Genomic DNA, 18,020 nt, shown 5'->3' on the forward strand with positions numbered 1-18,020 from the left:
GGATTTCTGATATTACCTTGATGCTCTTTATATGTTTGATTTAGTATGTGGAAGTATTATAAAAATTATTGCTGTGTTTTTAAAAAGTCAAAGTGTGTGTGCAATCTCATCTGATGAATATCCTTTAGATATAAACTGAAAATTCTGCCTGTTCCAGGAAAGTCACAGGCCAATGAACAGCGTTACATTAAACTAAAAGAAAAATACACTGAACTGGTTCAGAGCCATGCTGACCTACTGAGAAAGGTAAGCCCTAGTGTTAAGGTGCAACTTTTTTTAAGATGTGCCCGTTGCTACTGACATATTCTGTATTCACATTATGAACATTGTGGCATTTGGGAGGCCGTCATTTCAGATATGTAAGTTCTTTATGACAGTCAGTAGCTGCCAGTCATTGAGAAAATGAATTTGTCCAGGGCATGTTTGCTTATATTGTACATACTGTAGATATATAGATATACAGGTGGAATCCCATTTTTACGAAACTCATGGGACCATAAAAATATTTTGTTATAATGAATTTGGAGAAAATACATATACTATTGTGTACTACTGGGGTCACTGGAGATTTTGTCATCTCTAACAACAGCTCCATAACTGCTCTGCTGCATCTGATGAATAGTAAACTAACGGCAAAGTAATTGGTTGTCCTCTGCAGGACAAGCTTACCACGTAACATTTTGTCGCACAATGTTTAGAAGATTTAACAACAGGCTTTGACCTGCTCTTCCTCACACTTTCCTGGTCTCTTTTCTCCAGACCATGTCTGCCACAGCAGTGATTCTGAGTGGCTGGTTTTCTTCTAGTTTGAAGATGGGAGCAAAAGTAGGACGACTACTGTGTCGTGGCTCCTATCTCATGTGTTTTGAGTGCTGAAGTAACGGCTCCTATTTTGAGTGAAGTCTTGAGACTGTACCTGCCTTCTCTATACAGTAATAAAGTAATAAAACCTGGACTCTCCTTCCTGTCTCTCATGCAACTAACTCTGACCCAAGATTGACAATACCTGTATAAAAAAGCAGCGCTTCTTTAAACTGCAAGAAGATTTTATTTGAAAATGAGACATTAGATGCAACTTTTTTTTCATAGAAATAGAAGTATGAAAGTACAGAATGAAAATAAGAAGTTAGATGTAACTTTTTTTTTTGTTAAAATATGGGTATGAAAATACAGAGTTAAAAAGAGACATTAGATGAAGATGAAGATGTGATTCCAAATTCTTTTGTCACATCCTTTTTTCTTCATTCCAGAATCAATTTTTCCAGGATTGCAATTTTTTCTTTCAGCCTAAACTGACACCATTTCTCACTGTTTTTGTTCATCTCAAAGAAAATTTTGAGAATTGCTATGAAACTCAATACAGTACAGTATCCACACATGACACAACTACCCATGTGTATGCTAGGTGGAGCACTGACTCAGAATTTTGCTGTGTAAATGATGTCGTGCCTACACTCTCATCGAGCCTCGCTAACACTGCCCAAGGCCGGAAATTTCACAACAGACTGTCACTTTCTTTGAGTAAGCCTGTTGCAGGGTTCCTGAGACTTTGCATGGAAAGTGTAGCCGTGGAATAAAGTATTTTTTGCAACACATTATTATCTTCGTTGGCCATTTTTGGTCGAAAAAACATTTGTTCTACTGAAATTTTTATTTTATTAAAACGAAATTTGTTTAAAGTGATGTTGTATGAGTGTTTGTTTGAGTCATCAAAAAGTAGATAGATACTTTATTAATCCCAAGGGGAAATTCACATTATAGTACAGTATTCATTATTCTGAAAATTTTGTTACTTCGGTTTTCGCTATAATGAGATTTGACCTGTGTATATATAATCCACATTCATAAAAGAACAAGTGTATGTGTGTGTATTTGTCTATTCAACAATCTGGTATGTCTCTGTTATATGCTGTTTATTTATGTGAGTCATAAAAGCACTAAAACTGTTTGTGATGTGCCATCTGTTGTAATGAAAAATGCAATGAATTTTATTACTATATGCGTTACAAAATACATTCTAGTAGATGGTGCACTGCAAACGTTATTGCTGAATATGTCCAACATAGAGTAACTGCCTGTTGGACAAAAAGCAGCTTATTAGATTTCCACTATGAAACTCGATGCAGTATGGTATCTGCACACGACACAACTACACACGTATATGCTAGATGGAGCGCTGACTCAGAATTTGGTTGTGTGAATGATGCAGTGCCTACACTCTCACCGAGTGTCGAGTCTTAGACAGTTAGTAGGTGTATGTATGTATGTGTATACTGCTTTTTATTGAAAAGCAATTCTATTGAATTACATTAGAGAGAAATTGCTGGTAAACCAGTACAGCTTCCACAATTAATGCAGTTTACTAATCAACAGCTGTGTTTCTGCCATTTTCTAGAATGCAGAGGTAACCCGTCAAATGACTGTTGCCAGAGTTGCCCAGGATGAGGTGGTAACCATTCGGAAGGAGATGGAAGAAAAATTGAAGACGACCTTGGAGGAAGCTCAGCAAAAGGCATGCGGTACACCTGTCTGATCAGGAGTGAGCAACCCTGTCCCCACTCTTGTTGCACCCCACCCCACCACTTTTAGTAGCATACAGTCATATGAAAAAGTTTAGGAACCCGTCTTAATTCTTTGGATTTTTGTTTGTCATTGGCTGAGCTTTCAGAGTAGTAACTTCCTTTTAATACATGGCATGCCTTATGGAAACAGTAGTATTTCAACAGTGACATTAAATTAATTGGATTAACAGAAATTATGCAAAATTAGACAGGTGCATACATTTGGGCACCCCAACAGAGATATTGCATCAATACTAAGTTGAGCCTCCTTTTGCAAATCTAACAGCCTCTAGACGCCTCCTATAGTCTTTGATGAGTGTCTGGATTCTGGATGGAAGTATTTTTGACCATTCTCCCATACAAAATCTCTCCAGTTCAGTTAAATGTGATGGCTGTTAAGCATGGACAGCCTGCTTCAAATCATCCCATAGATTTTCAATGATATTTAAGTCAAGGGTCTGTGACGGCCATTGCAGAACATTGCACTTCTCCCTCTGCATGAATGCCTTTGTAGATTTCGAACTGTGTTTTGGGTCATTGTCTTGTTGGAATATCCAACCTCTGTGTAACTTCAACTGTGTGACTGATGCTTGAACATTATCCTGAAAAATGTTGTTGATATTGGATTGAATTTATCCGACCCTTGACTTTAACAAGGGCCCCAGTCCCTGAACTAGCTACACAGGCCCACAGCACGATGGAAACTCCACCAAATGTGACAGTAGGTAGCAGGTGTTTTTCTTGGAATGCGGTGTTCTTCTTCTGCCATGCAAAGCGCTTTTTGTTATGACCAAATAGCTCAATTTATGTCCCATGAGTCCAAAGCACTTTGTTCCAAAATGAATCTGGCTTGTCTAAATGAGCATATGCATACAACAAGTGACTCTGTTTGTGGCGTCAGTGCAAAAAGGGCTTCTTTCTCATCACCCTGCCATACAGATGTTCTTTGTGCAAATTGCGCGGAATTGTAGAACGATGTACTGATACACCATCTGCACCAAGATGTTCTTCCAGGTCTTTGGAGGTGATCTGTGGGTTGTCTGTAACCATTTTCACAATCCTGCACATACGCCACTCCTGTATTTTTCTTGGCCTGCCAGACCTGGATTTAACAGCAACTGTGCCTGTGGCCTTCCATTTCCTGACTACATTCCTTACAGTTGAAACCCGAATTTTTGCACAGCCAGTTTTTCACATTTGATTTAATTTCATACAACTAAATACTGCTTCACTAAAAATCTTTGTTTGGAAAACACCCCAGTACTCAGATGTTCCTTGGAAATGAAAGACAAACCACGGTTATCTTTTTTGTTGAAAGTTGAGTAAATTATTATGCAGGCTGAGAGGGGTTCCCAAACTTTTTTGTATGATTGTATATTCAGTGGTTCTGTAGCCTATGCTGTTCATGTACTGTATCTCCGCTCTTTCTGTCCCCTCCATAGCAGCCATTCAGAAAGGCAGCCTTCAGTATGCATTACCATGCTGTCAAGATGACACTTATTTTACACTATATGCTACATAGCAAAGTTACTGTTTCATAGCCAGACTTCTTTTCAGCATTTGACAAAGATTTTATTAAAATATACAATTGTCGGAAATGCTTTCCTTTGAAGAGTAGATAATGATCACTTTAGTTTAGTTCTCCTGTGCCTGCCACAAAGCATTATTTACAATTCACGGATGATGTTCTACATCTGGTTGTAGATTCTGACTATACTTTGTTTTTTTTTTCCCTATAGGAGCAAGAACAGAACAAGAGGTTGCAGGCACTATGTGCAGAGCTGGCTTCAACTCGCGAGGAGCTGGTGTCTCAACAGGTATAATTTCATGTTTACATCTGATCTTGCAGATGTTAATCTCCTCCTTTTTTAAGTGTGTCATGAAATATCCCTAAATATGGACACCTTCATACCTGGTTACTGCCTTATATCCATGATTATTCATTTTACTTTCCTTTGCTTTCTCATAGGTGCTTGCAGAGCTTAATTCAAAGATCCAAACTCTTGAACAGGAAAAAGACAGTCTGACTGAAATGATGACTCAGAAGATTACAGAAGTGTCTTCACTTAATGCTGAGCTACAGCGAGTACAGGGTGCTCTTGAAAGTGAGCAGCAGAGCAGTGCCAAAGCTGCAGAGGCACTACAGAACCAGCTCAATGAGAAGGCAGGTCTTGCTGCTGCTTTTAGTGATTGTACTATAGATGCTCAAACCATGCAGAACTTAGAACGACTTTGTTTTCCTGGATTTTACCAGGGGCGTCTTGCTTTTTGATATGTTCTGTAATCATTTCAAATTAGAAAACATTTGGTGGAACACCCCGAGGGACATTTTGGTAATGAGATGAGTGATATATTAATGCTTTTAGTAAATTATTTTTTTAGTGTTATTCTCTGTTATTCTATCTTTCTTTATGAATTGTCTCCCAGTTTTGTTGTTAAGTCTATTTCCGTTGCTTTTTTGTAATTTCTTGACATTTTATAAACTGAATATTCCAAAATAGCTTACCTAATTCAGGGCTTGTTTTAAACGTTTAATAACAAAAAATTTTCAGAAATCGTCTCAGTTTTTTTGAATAAATTAAGTCAAGTACAAGTCATTTACTTTTTTTCCCCCATTATGAATGCTGTCATGATCAGGCATTTTTGTTTTAGATTTTTAACAAATTCTTGACCTCTAAAAATGATTTTCACTATGTTTTAGAGGTCACATTTATGCATACTTTGGTACTTGATACATTTTTTAAAATGTTGAAAATAGTGTCATGGAAGAATGTTACTTGTTTTGTTTTTCTTATGGGTACCACCATTTTGAGAAATATTTTTGGACTGCTGCTATGCTGTTATTAGGCAAGGTCAACTGGAAGTGTCTTTGCCGTATAAACATTTCCAGGTCGAGAGTAAAAAAGGTTGCACCATGTGCTTCCTGGTTGTCCTTCATTGCATTCAACCCTAAAGATATTATTGTTCATTCTTTGTTACTTTTGAATTCCTGGTTGTGAGTATTTTTCACCTTATTTTTGATTACAATTTACAATTTTGGATCTGGTTATGTGTTATTTATTGTTTGGTTACCTTTGGTAATGTGTATGTTCAGAGAATCCTTGGGTACCGCTGGTTTGCCTTTGTGTTGAATGAGCAATTGCTCACATAGTCTCAAATGAGGCACATTGCCTGCATTGTGAAGGAGCATCAGTTACACCGTCATTGTTGAGGACCTGGTTGGCTGAACCAAGCCAAGGGGATGCCCACATAGCTGCAGCAGATAGCATTTCTGGAGGGTGGCACTGGACTGCATGTCTGCCTAAGGGAATCCCAAGCTGTTTCATTGTTTGGTGGGTGCAGCAATGCGCTGTACCAGTTCATTCTCCTCACCCCGGCCTGACCTGACCTTATTGCTTTCCACACCGTTTCCTGACTATAATTTCTGAAATATTTCCAGAGTGCTGTTTGCTTAACTGTCATTCTTGTTGGTTCTGACACTTGGCTTAACATTTTTGAGTTGGCAAAGCTGTTAACACCTAATGCAGCCAGTACAGATACTTGCAGTCTGTTTAAATTTGACACAAGGAAGTTCTGCACATTTGTAGTAAAATTGTAAGGGGTATTTTTCTTTTTTTTGACGAAAATAACATTACATACAATTAAGTTGAACTCAACAAAACAAATTTCATCCCCCACCCAAGAGAAAGAGAGAAGGGCCAACAACCAGAGCAAATCTTAAAACAACAACAAAGAAGGGAGAATGTCTTTTTCTCCAATGCAAATGCTTTTTTTTTAATGTTATTAATTAGATCTTGCCATATTTTAAAAAAGTTTTGAACAGATCCTATGATAATTTGTTTTTTTTTCCAATTTCAGATAGTATAGAACATCAGTTACCTACTGACGTATAACTGGTGGGTTAGGATTCTTCCAGTTAAGCAGGATAAGTCTCTGTGCTAGTAGTGTGGCATAGGCCATTACAATCAAGTTGTCCTTCTCCACTTCAAGCTCATCTGGAAGGGCACCAAACACAGCTGTTAGTAGTGTGGTAACCAGGTGGCATACATACTGCCAATACTGATGCTCTATGTAAGAAAGGTCAGAGCAGACTATACTTTCTGAGAAGGTTGGCATCCTTCAACATCTGCAGTAAGATGCTGCAGATGTTCTACCAGACTGTTGTGGCGAGTGCCCTCTTCTACGCGGTGGTGTGCTGGAGTGGCAGCATAAAGATGAAAGATGCCTCACGCCTGGACAAACTGGTGAGGAAGGCAGGCTCTATTGTAGGATTAAAGTTGGACAGTTTTAACATCTGTGGCAGAGAGACGGGCACTAAGCAAACTCCTGTCAATCATGAATAATCCACTGCATCCACTTAACAGTGTCATCTCCAGACAGAGGAGTAGCTTCAGTGACAGACTTTTGTTACCGTCCTGCTCCACTGACAGACTGAGGAGATCGTTCCTCCCCAACACTATGCGACTCTTCAATTCCACCCGGGGGAGTAAATGCTATCATTAATTTTATTTTAATTTTTTCAGTTTTTTTTTTTTCATTTTTATTACTATTTAATTTAATATTGTTTCTTTGTATCAGTATACTGCTGCTGGATTATGTGAATTTCCCCTTGGGATTAATAAAGTATCTATCTATCTATCTATACAGCTCACCAAACCGACACCAACAGACACAGAGGACAAGTGTTGCACATAACACACCTTTATTCAATTGTGGGAAACGCTTTTGACTCGCTCCCTACAGCAGCACACAGTACAAAACACCAAATATCGAATATCCAGTCCTTTTCATTCCTCTCTCTCAATTCTCCACTCCTTCTTCCACAAGCTTCATCCACCTCCTCCCGACTCTGGCTCCTCAAGTTGTGGCAGCTCCTTTTATAGAGCACCTGGAAATGCTCCAGGTGTTCCACAATCTCCTTCAAGCTGCACTTCCGGGTATGGTGGCAGCCCTGCAGAGGAAAGCTCAGCTCTCCATATGCCCCTTGGGGGTGGCCACAGGTTCCAGCAGGACTGAGCTTCCATGCTTCAAACCCGTGGCGCTGTAGCATGCCGGGAGTGGGTTGTCCTCTGTTATGGAGGCATCCTAGCTGGGTAAGAAGTCCGGCTATCTGTTACAATGGGTTATAAGTGAATGGAGAGGCGAATGTGAAAAAGCAAAATACCAGTCATTTGATAAGCTAAATTTAATACATGATATTATATGAGAACTCAAGCCTTCTAATCTGGGGTAGTCTTAACTCACTTTGGCATTCAGTTTATTTCAAACCATTGGCTTAGTGTGAAGAAGAACATGGAACATGCAGCCACATGCTGTGAATGTTTAATTTAATTAGAAAACTCCAACTTGGGTTTCTAGCTTTCAGTGTTCATATTAAACTCTGTGACCCGACATTTGCGCGATAGACATATGCACGCCGACAAAATAGCGCCGATTAAAACGCGCCAACAAAATCGCCCCGACAAAATTGCAAAAGTTTCATTAAATATGAATTACTAGTTTAAAGCATATATAATAATGTTTATTTTAGAAGTCAATATTACGAGACGCGGCATGCCATCAGCACGGCACGCAAATAGTCCTTAAGATCATGCCCTGCATATGTAGGAAGAATTGCAGCAAGGGCGTCCCACTCTCTTGGCCTCTCTCGCGATTTTATCGTGGCGATTTTGTCTGTGCACATTTCTCGAAAACCAGTTAGCGGGTTTGTCGGCGCTCATTTGTCAGTCGCGGTTTTGTCGGGGCGCATATGTCTATTGCACTTTTGTCGGTGAACCATTAAACTCTGATATCTAATTATTTACTAAATGAGTCATGCACACATTCTGTGAACCTGACGATCTCATCTCAATTTGTGAAACTAAGAGTTGTGGTAACCGCAGGACAAGTAGCTCAGCCCAGACCTTCCTGTCCCCCCAGGTCAGCCGAGAGATATAATCCCTCTAGGGTGTCCACTGGCAGCCTTTCATAAAATGTGCAACGAAACTGAACGCCTACCCAGGTTTAGTAGCAGGGTTGTCAAAGATTCTTAGCAAACCTTGGTATAAAATATCCCTGTTATTTATGTTTTGCAACTATTTAGACGATCACTTGAAAAGTTTATATAGTGTCTAAAGCCTTGATATTACTATGTTTCAGGGTTTGTTGAGCAAGAAATAGATTAATGATATTTATATTTCTCTCTTTTAATTACTTAACATGTAATTAGCAGGTCACAATTCACATATATTCCAGCATAACTGCTTTCAAATTGATTTTTTTGGAATCCAGAATGCTTCAGATATAAAAAAAAACTACATAAAGGGTTAAATCCATTTAAAGTAATGTAGACATAAGGAATAATGGCTCCCTGTTATATTTGCTCTCTTTTAGACTGCTGGTATATTTTAGGAGCATGAAAAATTCTTCTTTTTTTTGACCTCTTTCCACTCTCTTCCAAACTTGTTGCTCTTCCATTTTTCTTTTGTAGTAGACCCCTGAACATTTAGAGGGCTCATTTGATGTTCCTTCTTTCATTTTAAAGAATGTGTTCCCTCTCTCTTTTTAACTATATCTAGGTGTTTGCCTTATTTTTGTCCCAATAAAGTCTACACAAAGTAAAAAGAGCCTTCAACTATAAAGCACCTTATTCACACAGTGATGATGCTCCTTTACTTAGAACCATCCTATAATATGCTTGAGTCCATGGTTCTAACCACAGTTTGGTCATGTGTGTCTTGCTTCACAGGAGACGCAGGAGCAGGCTTTGGGGCTTCAGCATGACAAAGATCGTCTGGCTCTGTTTTACCTGACTTTGGAAGAAGCAGAAAAAATTGTACAAGATGCACTGGCCCGGCTAGATGACCCAGCCCATGCCAGCTGCACCTGCTCAGCTGGTGAGTCAGCAAACTGCAGTGGTGAATGCTGTAAAGAAATATGATTGTGCTGCAAAGCATTCTGGTGCGTACCACAGACTTTAAAGAGCCTAGGCTTATACAGGCATGAGTGGGACTGTCAGTTCTTTATGGTTTCTTAGTGATGTGTCAGTGAAGTATGGAAATGTACTTGTTTTTCCTTTTTTTTTCTTTTTGTTGTCCAATCATAAGTAAGATACTGGGATAATAATTTTACAAGCATGGATTACGGAGTTGTGAATGTGAGGCTGCGGTTCCAACAAGAAGAGTGAAGAGTAGTTTTTAATAGTTCTGGGGATGCTTCGATAGCATTGTGTTTATCTGAACCCTTTCCTCGGTGGTCGGGGGGGCCTGCTGAATATGAGTAAGCCCAATGTTCAGGCTTCTCTCATTTCAGCAAACCTATCTTTCAGCAGATTGAAAAAGTTTGGCGAGATGAGCTCCCATGATCTTCTGGGGCAATCATTTTTACCATTATTGTGCATTTCATATTTTATATGTACATTAAACTCTGATATGCCAGTCTAATTTTTCTTGATGAGGCACTGCATTCCACTTGCCTCTTCCCCATAGGAAAGGCTTGATGGCCATTTTTTTTTTTTCCTCAAGACTACCTGATCTCCAGGAGTGAAGCTGCTCTGGACTCTGTGGGACACCTGGAGGTTGCTGTGGAGCATTTTATGGCTGACAGGAGAGGTGAGCTTGATTTTTATTAGAACATTAGAACAATCAGACAAGAACAGGCCATTTAACCCAACAGGGCTTGTCAGTCCCATCCACTTGCTTCTTCTGAAAAAACAACTTTAGTTTAGAAATTTCCTAAAGTCTTACTATCTACCATACTACTTTGTAGATTTTTAGACATTTAAAAGAATGCATTGAACTTTGAAAGTTCCTTTTTTTGGGCCTGAGTATGCTGAATCTTCCCTATGGAGTTGGGAGGTTAGACTACCTTGGGTGAGGCCTATTCTAGCCAGGCTGGGAAAGCCAGGCCTGGCTGGTGGAGCTTCACACTCTTTTTGCTATTGAAGTGCACTCAATATCATAAAAGGAATAGTGTTTTTGTGTAGAAGAAGAAGAAGAAGAAGAAGAAAGCAAGAGTTGTAAGCATGGAAAAATAGGTCTTCTCTTCGACATCTCTGAATCAAGCCAGATCAATACCTGGCTTTTGTAACACACAACAGGAAGTGGATAATAACTCTATTTCATTGTATAAAGAAATGTGAGTTGCAACTTGATGGGTCGTGGGATTGCATATCAGTGAGCCAATTTTGTTTTTCATGTTACAGGTTTGAATGAGATGCTGCAGTGTGTGGCTCCTTTTGCCCACCTTATTGGAGACACCATCGTTCAAGGCAGTGCCACTTCTCACATGGCCCCTATTCAACAGGCAGACTGTGAGTACTCTCCCCTCTCTGTAAACGGCACTCAAGTTGCAATCCATACTTTGGTATGACTGAGTGTTCATGGTGGATCAAAGAGAAGGCAGTCACTGTATTTCTAATTAAGTGATAAGGGAAGGATAAAGATGAAAATGAGATTTTGTGTAGATGTTAAGGTCCTGCTGTGGATACTGTGAGAGGACTTTATCTCATTCTTGACCACATAAAATATGAAGTTATTGAGAACTGTTGATATAGATGTATGTATGATGGTCATGATCTGTGCTTCATCCTCAGTACTGTCAGAAGCAGTAAAAACCTGTGGAGCAGAAGCTTTGTCTTATCTTCAGCTGCTCAAGAAGGTGGAGACTCTTGCTAATGCCGAAAGTGCGACACTCAAAGGATGTTTATCAAAGATTAATTTGATCGGTGAGGTAAGAATTTCAAATGCTTGTTTACACACATTGACTGATGTCACTCCTAGCCTAGTCATAGCTCTAGCTTTCTTTGCAGAAGGAATGGAAAGCTGCTATTTTAACTTTGATATTTGATACAAGTCCCAAAAATGTAACAGTAACGAATGTAGTCATAGGCAGGGGACATAGGTTCAGTAACTGATTAATTCTGACCAGGGAGATTTCATGAGAATATAATTTATTTCTCCAGGACAGTGCATCTCATTCTTTCTTTCTTTGTCCACAGGGCCTGAGACCTAAGGGTCTAGACCTGAAACAGGGAGAACTAGGAGACTTGGTGGAGGAGGAAATGACAGCCACTTTTTCTGCAGTGGAATCAGCTGCTAAAAGAATTGAGGTAACTTGCTCTGGACAAACTTATGGATTTTGCACTTTGGCCGTAAACTGTCAGAGACACTTATTCTGCATGTCATACTTCTTTTCCCATTAATCTGCATTACTATTACATAGCTAAGTGGCTGTATAATGCATAGGATGTGTTGGTGGTTAATGCTTTCGGTAAAAACCATAAGCCGCTGATGGAGGGGCTTACTCTACCAATATCTCTTCTTCACTAGGTGTTGCACAACCTTTGACACAATTCATATATTTCATATTTGTATCTCGTTTGGTTATTTTAATGTGTGTAAAATGTTTTGTTTTTTTTCCTTTAAACAGGAAATGTTGAGCAAATCGAGAACTGCTGACACCGGTGTGAAACTTGAAGTCAATGAGAGGTCAGTTTAAAAGAAGCTCATGTGAAACTGTGGCCTTGGCCTGACTTGACATTAACCCTACAGATGTGTGATATGAATGGTATCATTAACATTGTTTGCCTAAACCTACCTGTTTTTCTGAAGCCCAGCACACAGTGCATTTCAGATTTTAGGAATGTGTGATATTCCAGCTCCTCTGTATATTGATGTTCATCACTACCCCTGTGTTGCATGACCCTGCTTTGTTTGACCCCTCTGTACTTCAGTTTTACCGGTTACTTTAGTCCAATGAACCAGCGTCTCCAACTAGTGGATGAGGCCTGTTGTTTGGACTTCCCTGTCTTTTGCTAGGAACTTGCTGAGCTTGGCTGTTACCCAAATGGGTTTGGTGTGTCTTCCTCTAACACTTCTCTATTGTGCTATTACTTCTCTATCACTTGTTAACTGACAAGCCATTTTTAGTATTAGAATTTAGCAGCAGGCACTGCCATTTTAAGAGGTCACTGTTGTGTTCAACTGACTTTAATGGCTTCTTGACTTGAGCTGACACTCCACATGTTCTGGCCTGAGCTTCCTTTCTTCTTTACAGTTCAGGTGTCAACCTTTGGTAGCTCTAGTCCAGATGTGATGGATTGTTCTGTTAATTTATGAACCAGTTTTGGGCTAAATGTTATTTTTTTTCTTTTGGTCCCTATCAGAATTCTAGCTTCCTGCACTGACTTGATGCAGGCCATCAAAGTACTTGTGCTGTCTTCCAAGGACCTGCAGCGGGAAATTGTTGAGAGTGGCCGTGTGAGTACCTGGCATGGGAGGGAAGCAGAGCAAGACTTTGTTTGACCCAAAGTGCATGTGTTGGAAACAGCGCATGAGAAAGTACAGTATTAAGTTTCTGGGTAATTTTGGCAAGTGTGACGATTTTTCTCATCCTGTCCTTCACAGGGGGCTGCATCCATGAAAGAGTTCTATGCAAAGAATTCAAGATGGACAGAGGGGCTCATCTCTGCCTCTAAAGCTGTGGGATGGGGCGCAACAGTCATGGTGTATGTATGCATGCTTTGTCTATTTGGCCAGTAGGAAGTGTACCTAAATCCATCCATCCATCCATTATCCAACCCGCTATATCCTAACTACAGGGTCACGGGGGTCTGCTGGAGCCAATCCCAGCCAATACAGGGCGCAAGGCAGGAAACAAACCCCGGGCAGGGCACACACACACACCCACCCACACCCACACACCAAGCACACACTAGGGACAATTTAGAATCGCCAATGCACCTAACCAGCATGTCTTGGGACTGTGGGAGGAAACCGGAGCACCAGGAGGAAACCCACGCAGACACGGGGAGAACATGCAAACTCCATGCAGGGAGGACCCAGGAAGCGAACCCAGGCAAACCGTGCCACCATGTACCTAAATAAGAAAAAAAAGAAAATAAGAAAATCATCTCTGACTAGAACTCATATGTCTAGAAGCTGAGGGAGCTGCTCCATTATGCTTTAATTTTTATTTATGTCATTTTAATTTAATTTATTTATTTATGGTATGGTTTTATTGTTTTGTAGGTAGGATTTTCACAGGAATTCCCTAACCCTCATGCAGTGTGTGGCCTAATGGTTAAAAAACTGAGAATAAGCTCTAGTGGGTGTTTTAAAAGGGTACTGGTGGGCAAGTAGTAGATAATAGAAACCTGGTGTGGGAGACTTGGATTTGACACAAACAAGTTTAAAGACTCAAAACACATTGGCTCACTGCATTATCAAAGCATTTCGTGTGACCTATTTATTGTATAAAAATCAAAATGGGTAATAAGTCATGCATTGGAAGTAAACAGCATGAAAGGTGTCATGAATTATTCCTTCAACTAAAAAACTACTTTCCTGTTTACATTACACCAGTTGCTCCACACACTTAGAAAGTTAAAGCTTAATTTGTTGAAAGGAGATGTCAGAGTCTTGAATTCTTTTGAGAATTTAGCGTAATGATAAGACCTGTTAGTTTGTCCTCTAGCTGGCTGATAGGCTACCTAAAAGCACTTTTCCCTTTATTATTCCATAGACACACACACACAGACTGCACACTGGCTGCTGTTCTTAAGGGCAGTGACATGTCTATCTGTTCATCATATTAAGATAGTCAGGATCCACTTGAAAATACATAGATGTGAATTGGGGCATGGTGTTCAAATCAACTGCAGCTTTTCTTGTTTCTCAGCCCCTTTTTTCACAAAGTTATAATCTTTAGATACAGTAGGTTTGCATTTTAAAAGCCAGTTTTCCAATTTACATAGTGCATTGTTTCTAAAACATTTGATAATAATAGTTGCTGGACGTATGACAACCACAATATATAAATAATAAGTATTACTTTTTATCCAGAGGAACTTGCAGGTTGTAGTGACACACCACTTCAGCAAAGAGGACAGAAAAATTCTAGTCAATCACTTAATTTTATTTAAACTAGGGGGCTTCAACCCCTGCTCGCTTTGCTTGCCAACCCCCACCTGTTCTACGCGCCAGCCACTTTGCGTCTCTGCCGCTCACATATGTGGATTTCACTTTCACCAAACAACAAATCTTTTAATTCTCGCAGATATGCTTCTTCATTGGGAAGAAACGCTACTTTTCCCTGATGGCATCACGAGTTAGACGATCTACAAGTCTCCAACTTAAAGTTTAAATCTGAACAATATATTCGATCTCTTTTCACTGTTCTGTTATTTCACAGAGTAATAATTTCCATTTGTTAGCGCTCATGCGATCTTTACTGTAATTTTTTTGAGATTTTGAAATTTTCGTACTTCCATTATCTCTAACCTGGTCTGCATATGTACCGCGGCAAAAATTTTTGGAATTATTTACGACATTCTGCTTTGTCATCTACTCTTTGTCTTTTATTTCTGGCCTCGGGCGAGGTTTAATCTCTTGGCACAAAGTCTCGTCTCGCGGGACATAAAAGTGTCTCTCTGAGAAAGTCACAACTCATCTCTCTTCCCAAGATTTTTTTATTATAATAGAGAGATGTAAATTACAACAGCTATTATATTAAATGAAATAACACTGATTAAAATGAAAAACTGAAACTGAACTTGGATAAAACATCATCCAAAAACCTAAGTATTAATATCCTTGAAACAATATAATTTTGCACTACATTGTCTTTTGCAGGCATAGAAGTGCAGTTTTGCAATTTGACAATTAAGACAATGAGGAAAATGTTTGTGTTATTGTTATTATTATTATTCTTATTATTACTGTGTTAGGACCAGAAAACTAAAACCTAAAATATGTTTATTTCCACACAGCAAATAATGAATCTTTAATAACTATTTCATCATCAATACATGTACTCATATCAAAATATCAATTTATTGCTGTTGATACCTGCATTTTTTAGTTTGACAGAATATGTTAGGTGGGTAATGGGTGAATACTACTAACAGAAAGTGTAAACTAGTAATAAAACACACTTAAAAAGCGCTCACCTTTTAAGTGTTTCCTTCCTACTCTGTCTGCAGGTTACTCTTCGCGTTGCTTCCACAGGCGGTGCACTTTTGAGGCTTTCTGTCAAAGTCTCATGTAAAATCATTGCTTCGTAAATGTTTTTTAATGAAATGAGATGACATTTTTAAATGAAAGGTTGACTGTTTCCAGATGGCAGCTCCATTGACATAGCTGGCTGAACTGACTGGGGCCTTTGTGTGTGTGTGTGTGTGTGTGTGTGTGTGTGTGTGTGTGTGTGTGTGTGTGTGTGTGTGTATTCAGGAATTATTCAGAAAGATGAATCAGTCAGTCATTCTCCAACCCACTATAGCCTAACACAGGGTCACGGGAGGTCTGCTGGAGCCAATCCCAGCCAGCACAGGGCGCAAGGCAGGAACAAATCCTGGACAGGGCACCAGCCCACCACAGGGCACACACACCAAGCACACACTAAGGACAATTTAGGATCACCAATGTACTAAACCTGCATGTCTTTGGACTGTGGGAGGAAACCCACGCAGACACGGGGAGAACATTCAAACTCCACCCAAACTTCATGAGAAACGAACCCAGGTCTCCTTACTGCGAGGCAGCAGCACTACCACTGCGCCACCATGCTGCCCTCAGAAAGATCATGGATTCTGTAAATTTTTTTTGTTTTTTTGTTATTATTTTATTGTTATTATTAGGTGTCATTTTTATTCTCTACTTCTTGTTTGCCGGCTAAACAAATCTTTCATTAATGTGATTCTTGTTTAGTTTTTTTTCCTGTATTTATGCATACTCTACTGTTTATTTAAATACTTTTCAGTTTTGCATAAGTGTGTATGTTTGACTGATTTCTGTTAAATCTTTAAGTTTTCTGACCCCATCTTTTAGCAAAGATCACTATGCAAGAATAAGGCAAATTCTGGTCAATCAAGTGTCTAAAACGAGCTTTCTTGCTGCTTTGCTCACCTTCAATGAATCTATTTATCCAGGTTTCTCAGAGCTGCTTTTTGAGTCAATGTGCTTCAGTTCTTTTATTTCTACTTATTTATCCAAGTTACCTTCCCTTTCCATGATTTTGTTTTTCTTCTCAGTGATGCAGCAGATCTGGTTGTGCAAGGCAAAGGCAAGTTTGAGGATCTAATGGTTTGTTCACACGAGATTGCAGCAAGCACAGCACAGCTAGTAGCAGCTTCTAAAGTGAGTACATCGTTTTTGGGACTAATGAATCCATACTGTAGAAGCCTTCATAACTTGAGAGACTTACAGTGCATCCGGAAAGTATTCACAGCGCATCACTTTTTCCACATTTTGTTATGTCACAGCCTTATTCCAAAATGGATTAAATTCATTTTTTTCCTCAAAGTTTTACACACAACACCCCATAATGACAACATGAAACAAGTTTACTTGAGGTTATTGCAAATTTATTAAAAATAAAAAAACTGAGAAATCACATGTACATAAGTATTCACAGCCTTTGCTCAATACTTTGTCGATGCACCTTTGGCAGCAATTACAGCCTCAAGTCTTTTTGAATATGATACCACAAGCTTGGCACACCTATCCTTGGCCAGTTTCGCCCATTCCTCTTTGCAGCACCTCTCATGCTCCATCAGGTTGGATGGGAAGCGTCGGTGCACAGCCATTTTAAGATCTCTCCAGAGATGTTCAATTGGATTTAAGTCTGGGCTCTGGCTGGACCACTCAAGGACATTCACAGAGTTGTCCTGAAGCCACTCCTTTGATATCTTGGCTGTGTGCTTAGGGTCGTTGCCCTGCTGAAAGATGAACCGTTGCCCCAATCTGAGGTCAAGAGCGCTCTGAAGCAGGTTTTCATCCAGGATGTCTCTGTACATTGCTGCAGTCATCTTTCCCTTTATCCTGACTAGTCTCCCAGTTCCTGCCACTGAAAAACATCCCCAGAGCATGATGCTGCCACCACCCTGCTTCAGTGTAGGGATGGTATTGGCCTGGTGATGAGCGGTGCCTGGTTTCCTCCAAATGTGACGCCTGGCATTCACACCAAAGAGTTCAATCTTTGTCTCATCAGACCAGAGAATTTTGTTTCTCATGGTCTGAGAGTCCTTCAGGTGCCTTTTTGTAAACTCCAGGCAGCCTGCCATGTGCCTTTTACTAAGGAGTGGCTTCCATCTGGCCACTCTACCATACAGGCCTGATTGGTGGATTGCTGCAGAGATGGTTGTCCTTCTGGAAGGTTCTCCTCTCTCCACAGAGGACCTCTGGAGCTCTGACAGAGTGACCATTGGGTTCTTGGTTACCTCCCTGACTAAGGCTCTTCTCCCCTGATCGCTCAGTTTAGATAGCCGGCCAGCTCTAGGAAGAGTCCTGGTTGTTTCAAACTTCTTCCACTTACGGATGATGGAGGCCACTGTGCTCATTGGGACCTTCAAAGAAGCAAATATTTTTCTGTAACCTTCCCCAGATTTGTGCCTCGAGACAATCCTGTCTCGAAGGTCTACAGACAATTCCTTTGACTTCATGCTTGGTTTGTGCTCTGACATGAACTGTCAACTGTGGGACC

The 18,020-nt window shown here is 39.9% G+C and overlaps 1 protein-coding gene across 2 annotated transcripts in view; it reads left to right on the top strand.

Annotated features, from left to right (window-relative positions):
• Window positions 1-18,020, top strand: part of hip1 (huntingtin interacting protein 1) — a 79,676-nt gene that overhangs the window by 52,434 nt on the left and 9,222 nt on the right. For both annotated transcript variants that reach the window (XM_039756879.1, XM_039756880.1), the window contains exons 15-27: window positions 158-246; window positions 2,396-2,512; window positions 4,301-4,378; window positions 4,531-4,725; window positions 9,289-9,436; window positions 10,064-10,150; window positions 10,744-10,851; window positions 11,134-11,270; window positions 11,539-11,649; window positions 11,970-12,028; window positions 12,706-12,799; window positions 12,947-13,047; window positions 16,570-16,675. In XM_039756879.1, the coding sequence (XP_039612813.1) occupies window positions 158-246; window positions 2,396-2,512; window positions 4,301-4,378; window positions 4,531-4,725; window positions 9,289-9,436; window positions 10,064-10,150; window positions 10,744-10,851; window positions 11,134-11,270; window positions 11,539-11,649; window positions 11,970-12,028; window positions 12,706-12,799; window positions 12,947-13,047; window positions 16,570-16,675 (1,430 nt within the window). The remainder of the gene's footprint in view (window positions 1-157; window positions 247-2,395; window positions 2,513-4,300; window positions 4,379-4,530; window positions 4,726-9,288; window positions 9,437-10,063; window positions 10,151-10,743; window positions 10,852-11,133; window positions 11,271-11,538; window positions 11,650-11,969; window positions 12,029-12,705; window positions 12,800-12,946; window positions 13,048-16,569; window positions 16,676-18,020) is intronic.

The sequence above is a fragment of the Polypterus senegalus genome, chromosome 6, assembly GCF_016835505.1.
Source record: "Polypterus senegalus isolate Bchr_013 chromosome 6, ASM1683550v1, whole genome shotgun sequence".
In the NCBI taxonomy this organism is placed as follows: Eukaryota; Metazoa; Chordata; class Cladistia; order Polypteriformes; family Polypteridae; genus Polypterus; species Polypterus senegalus.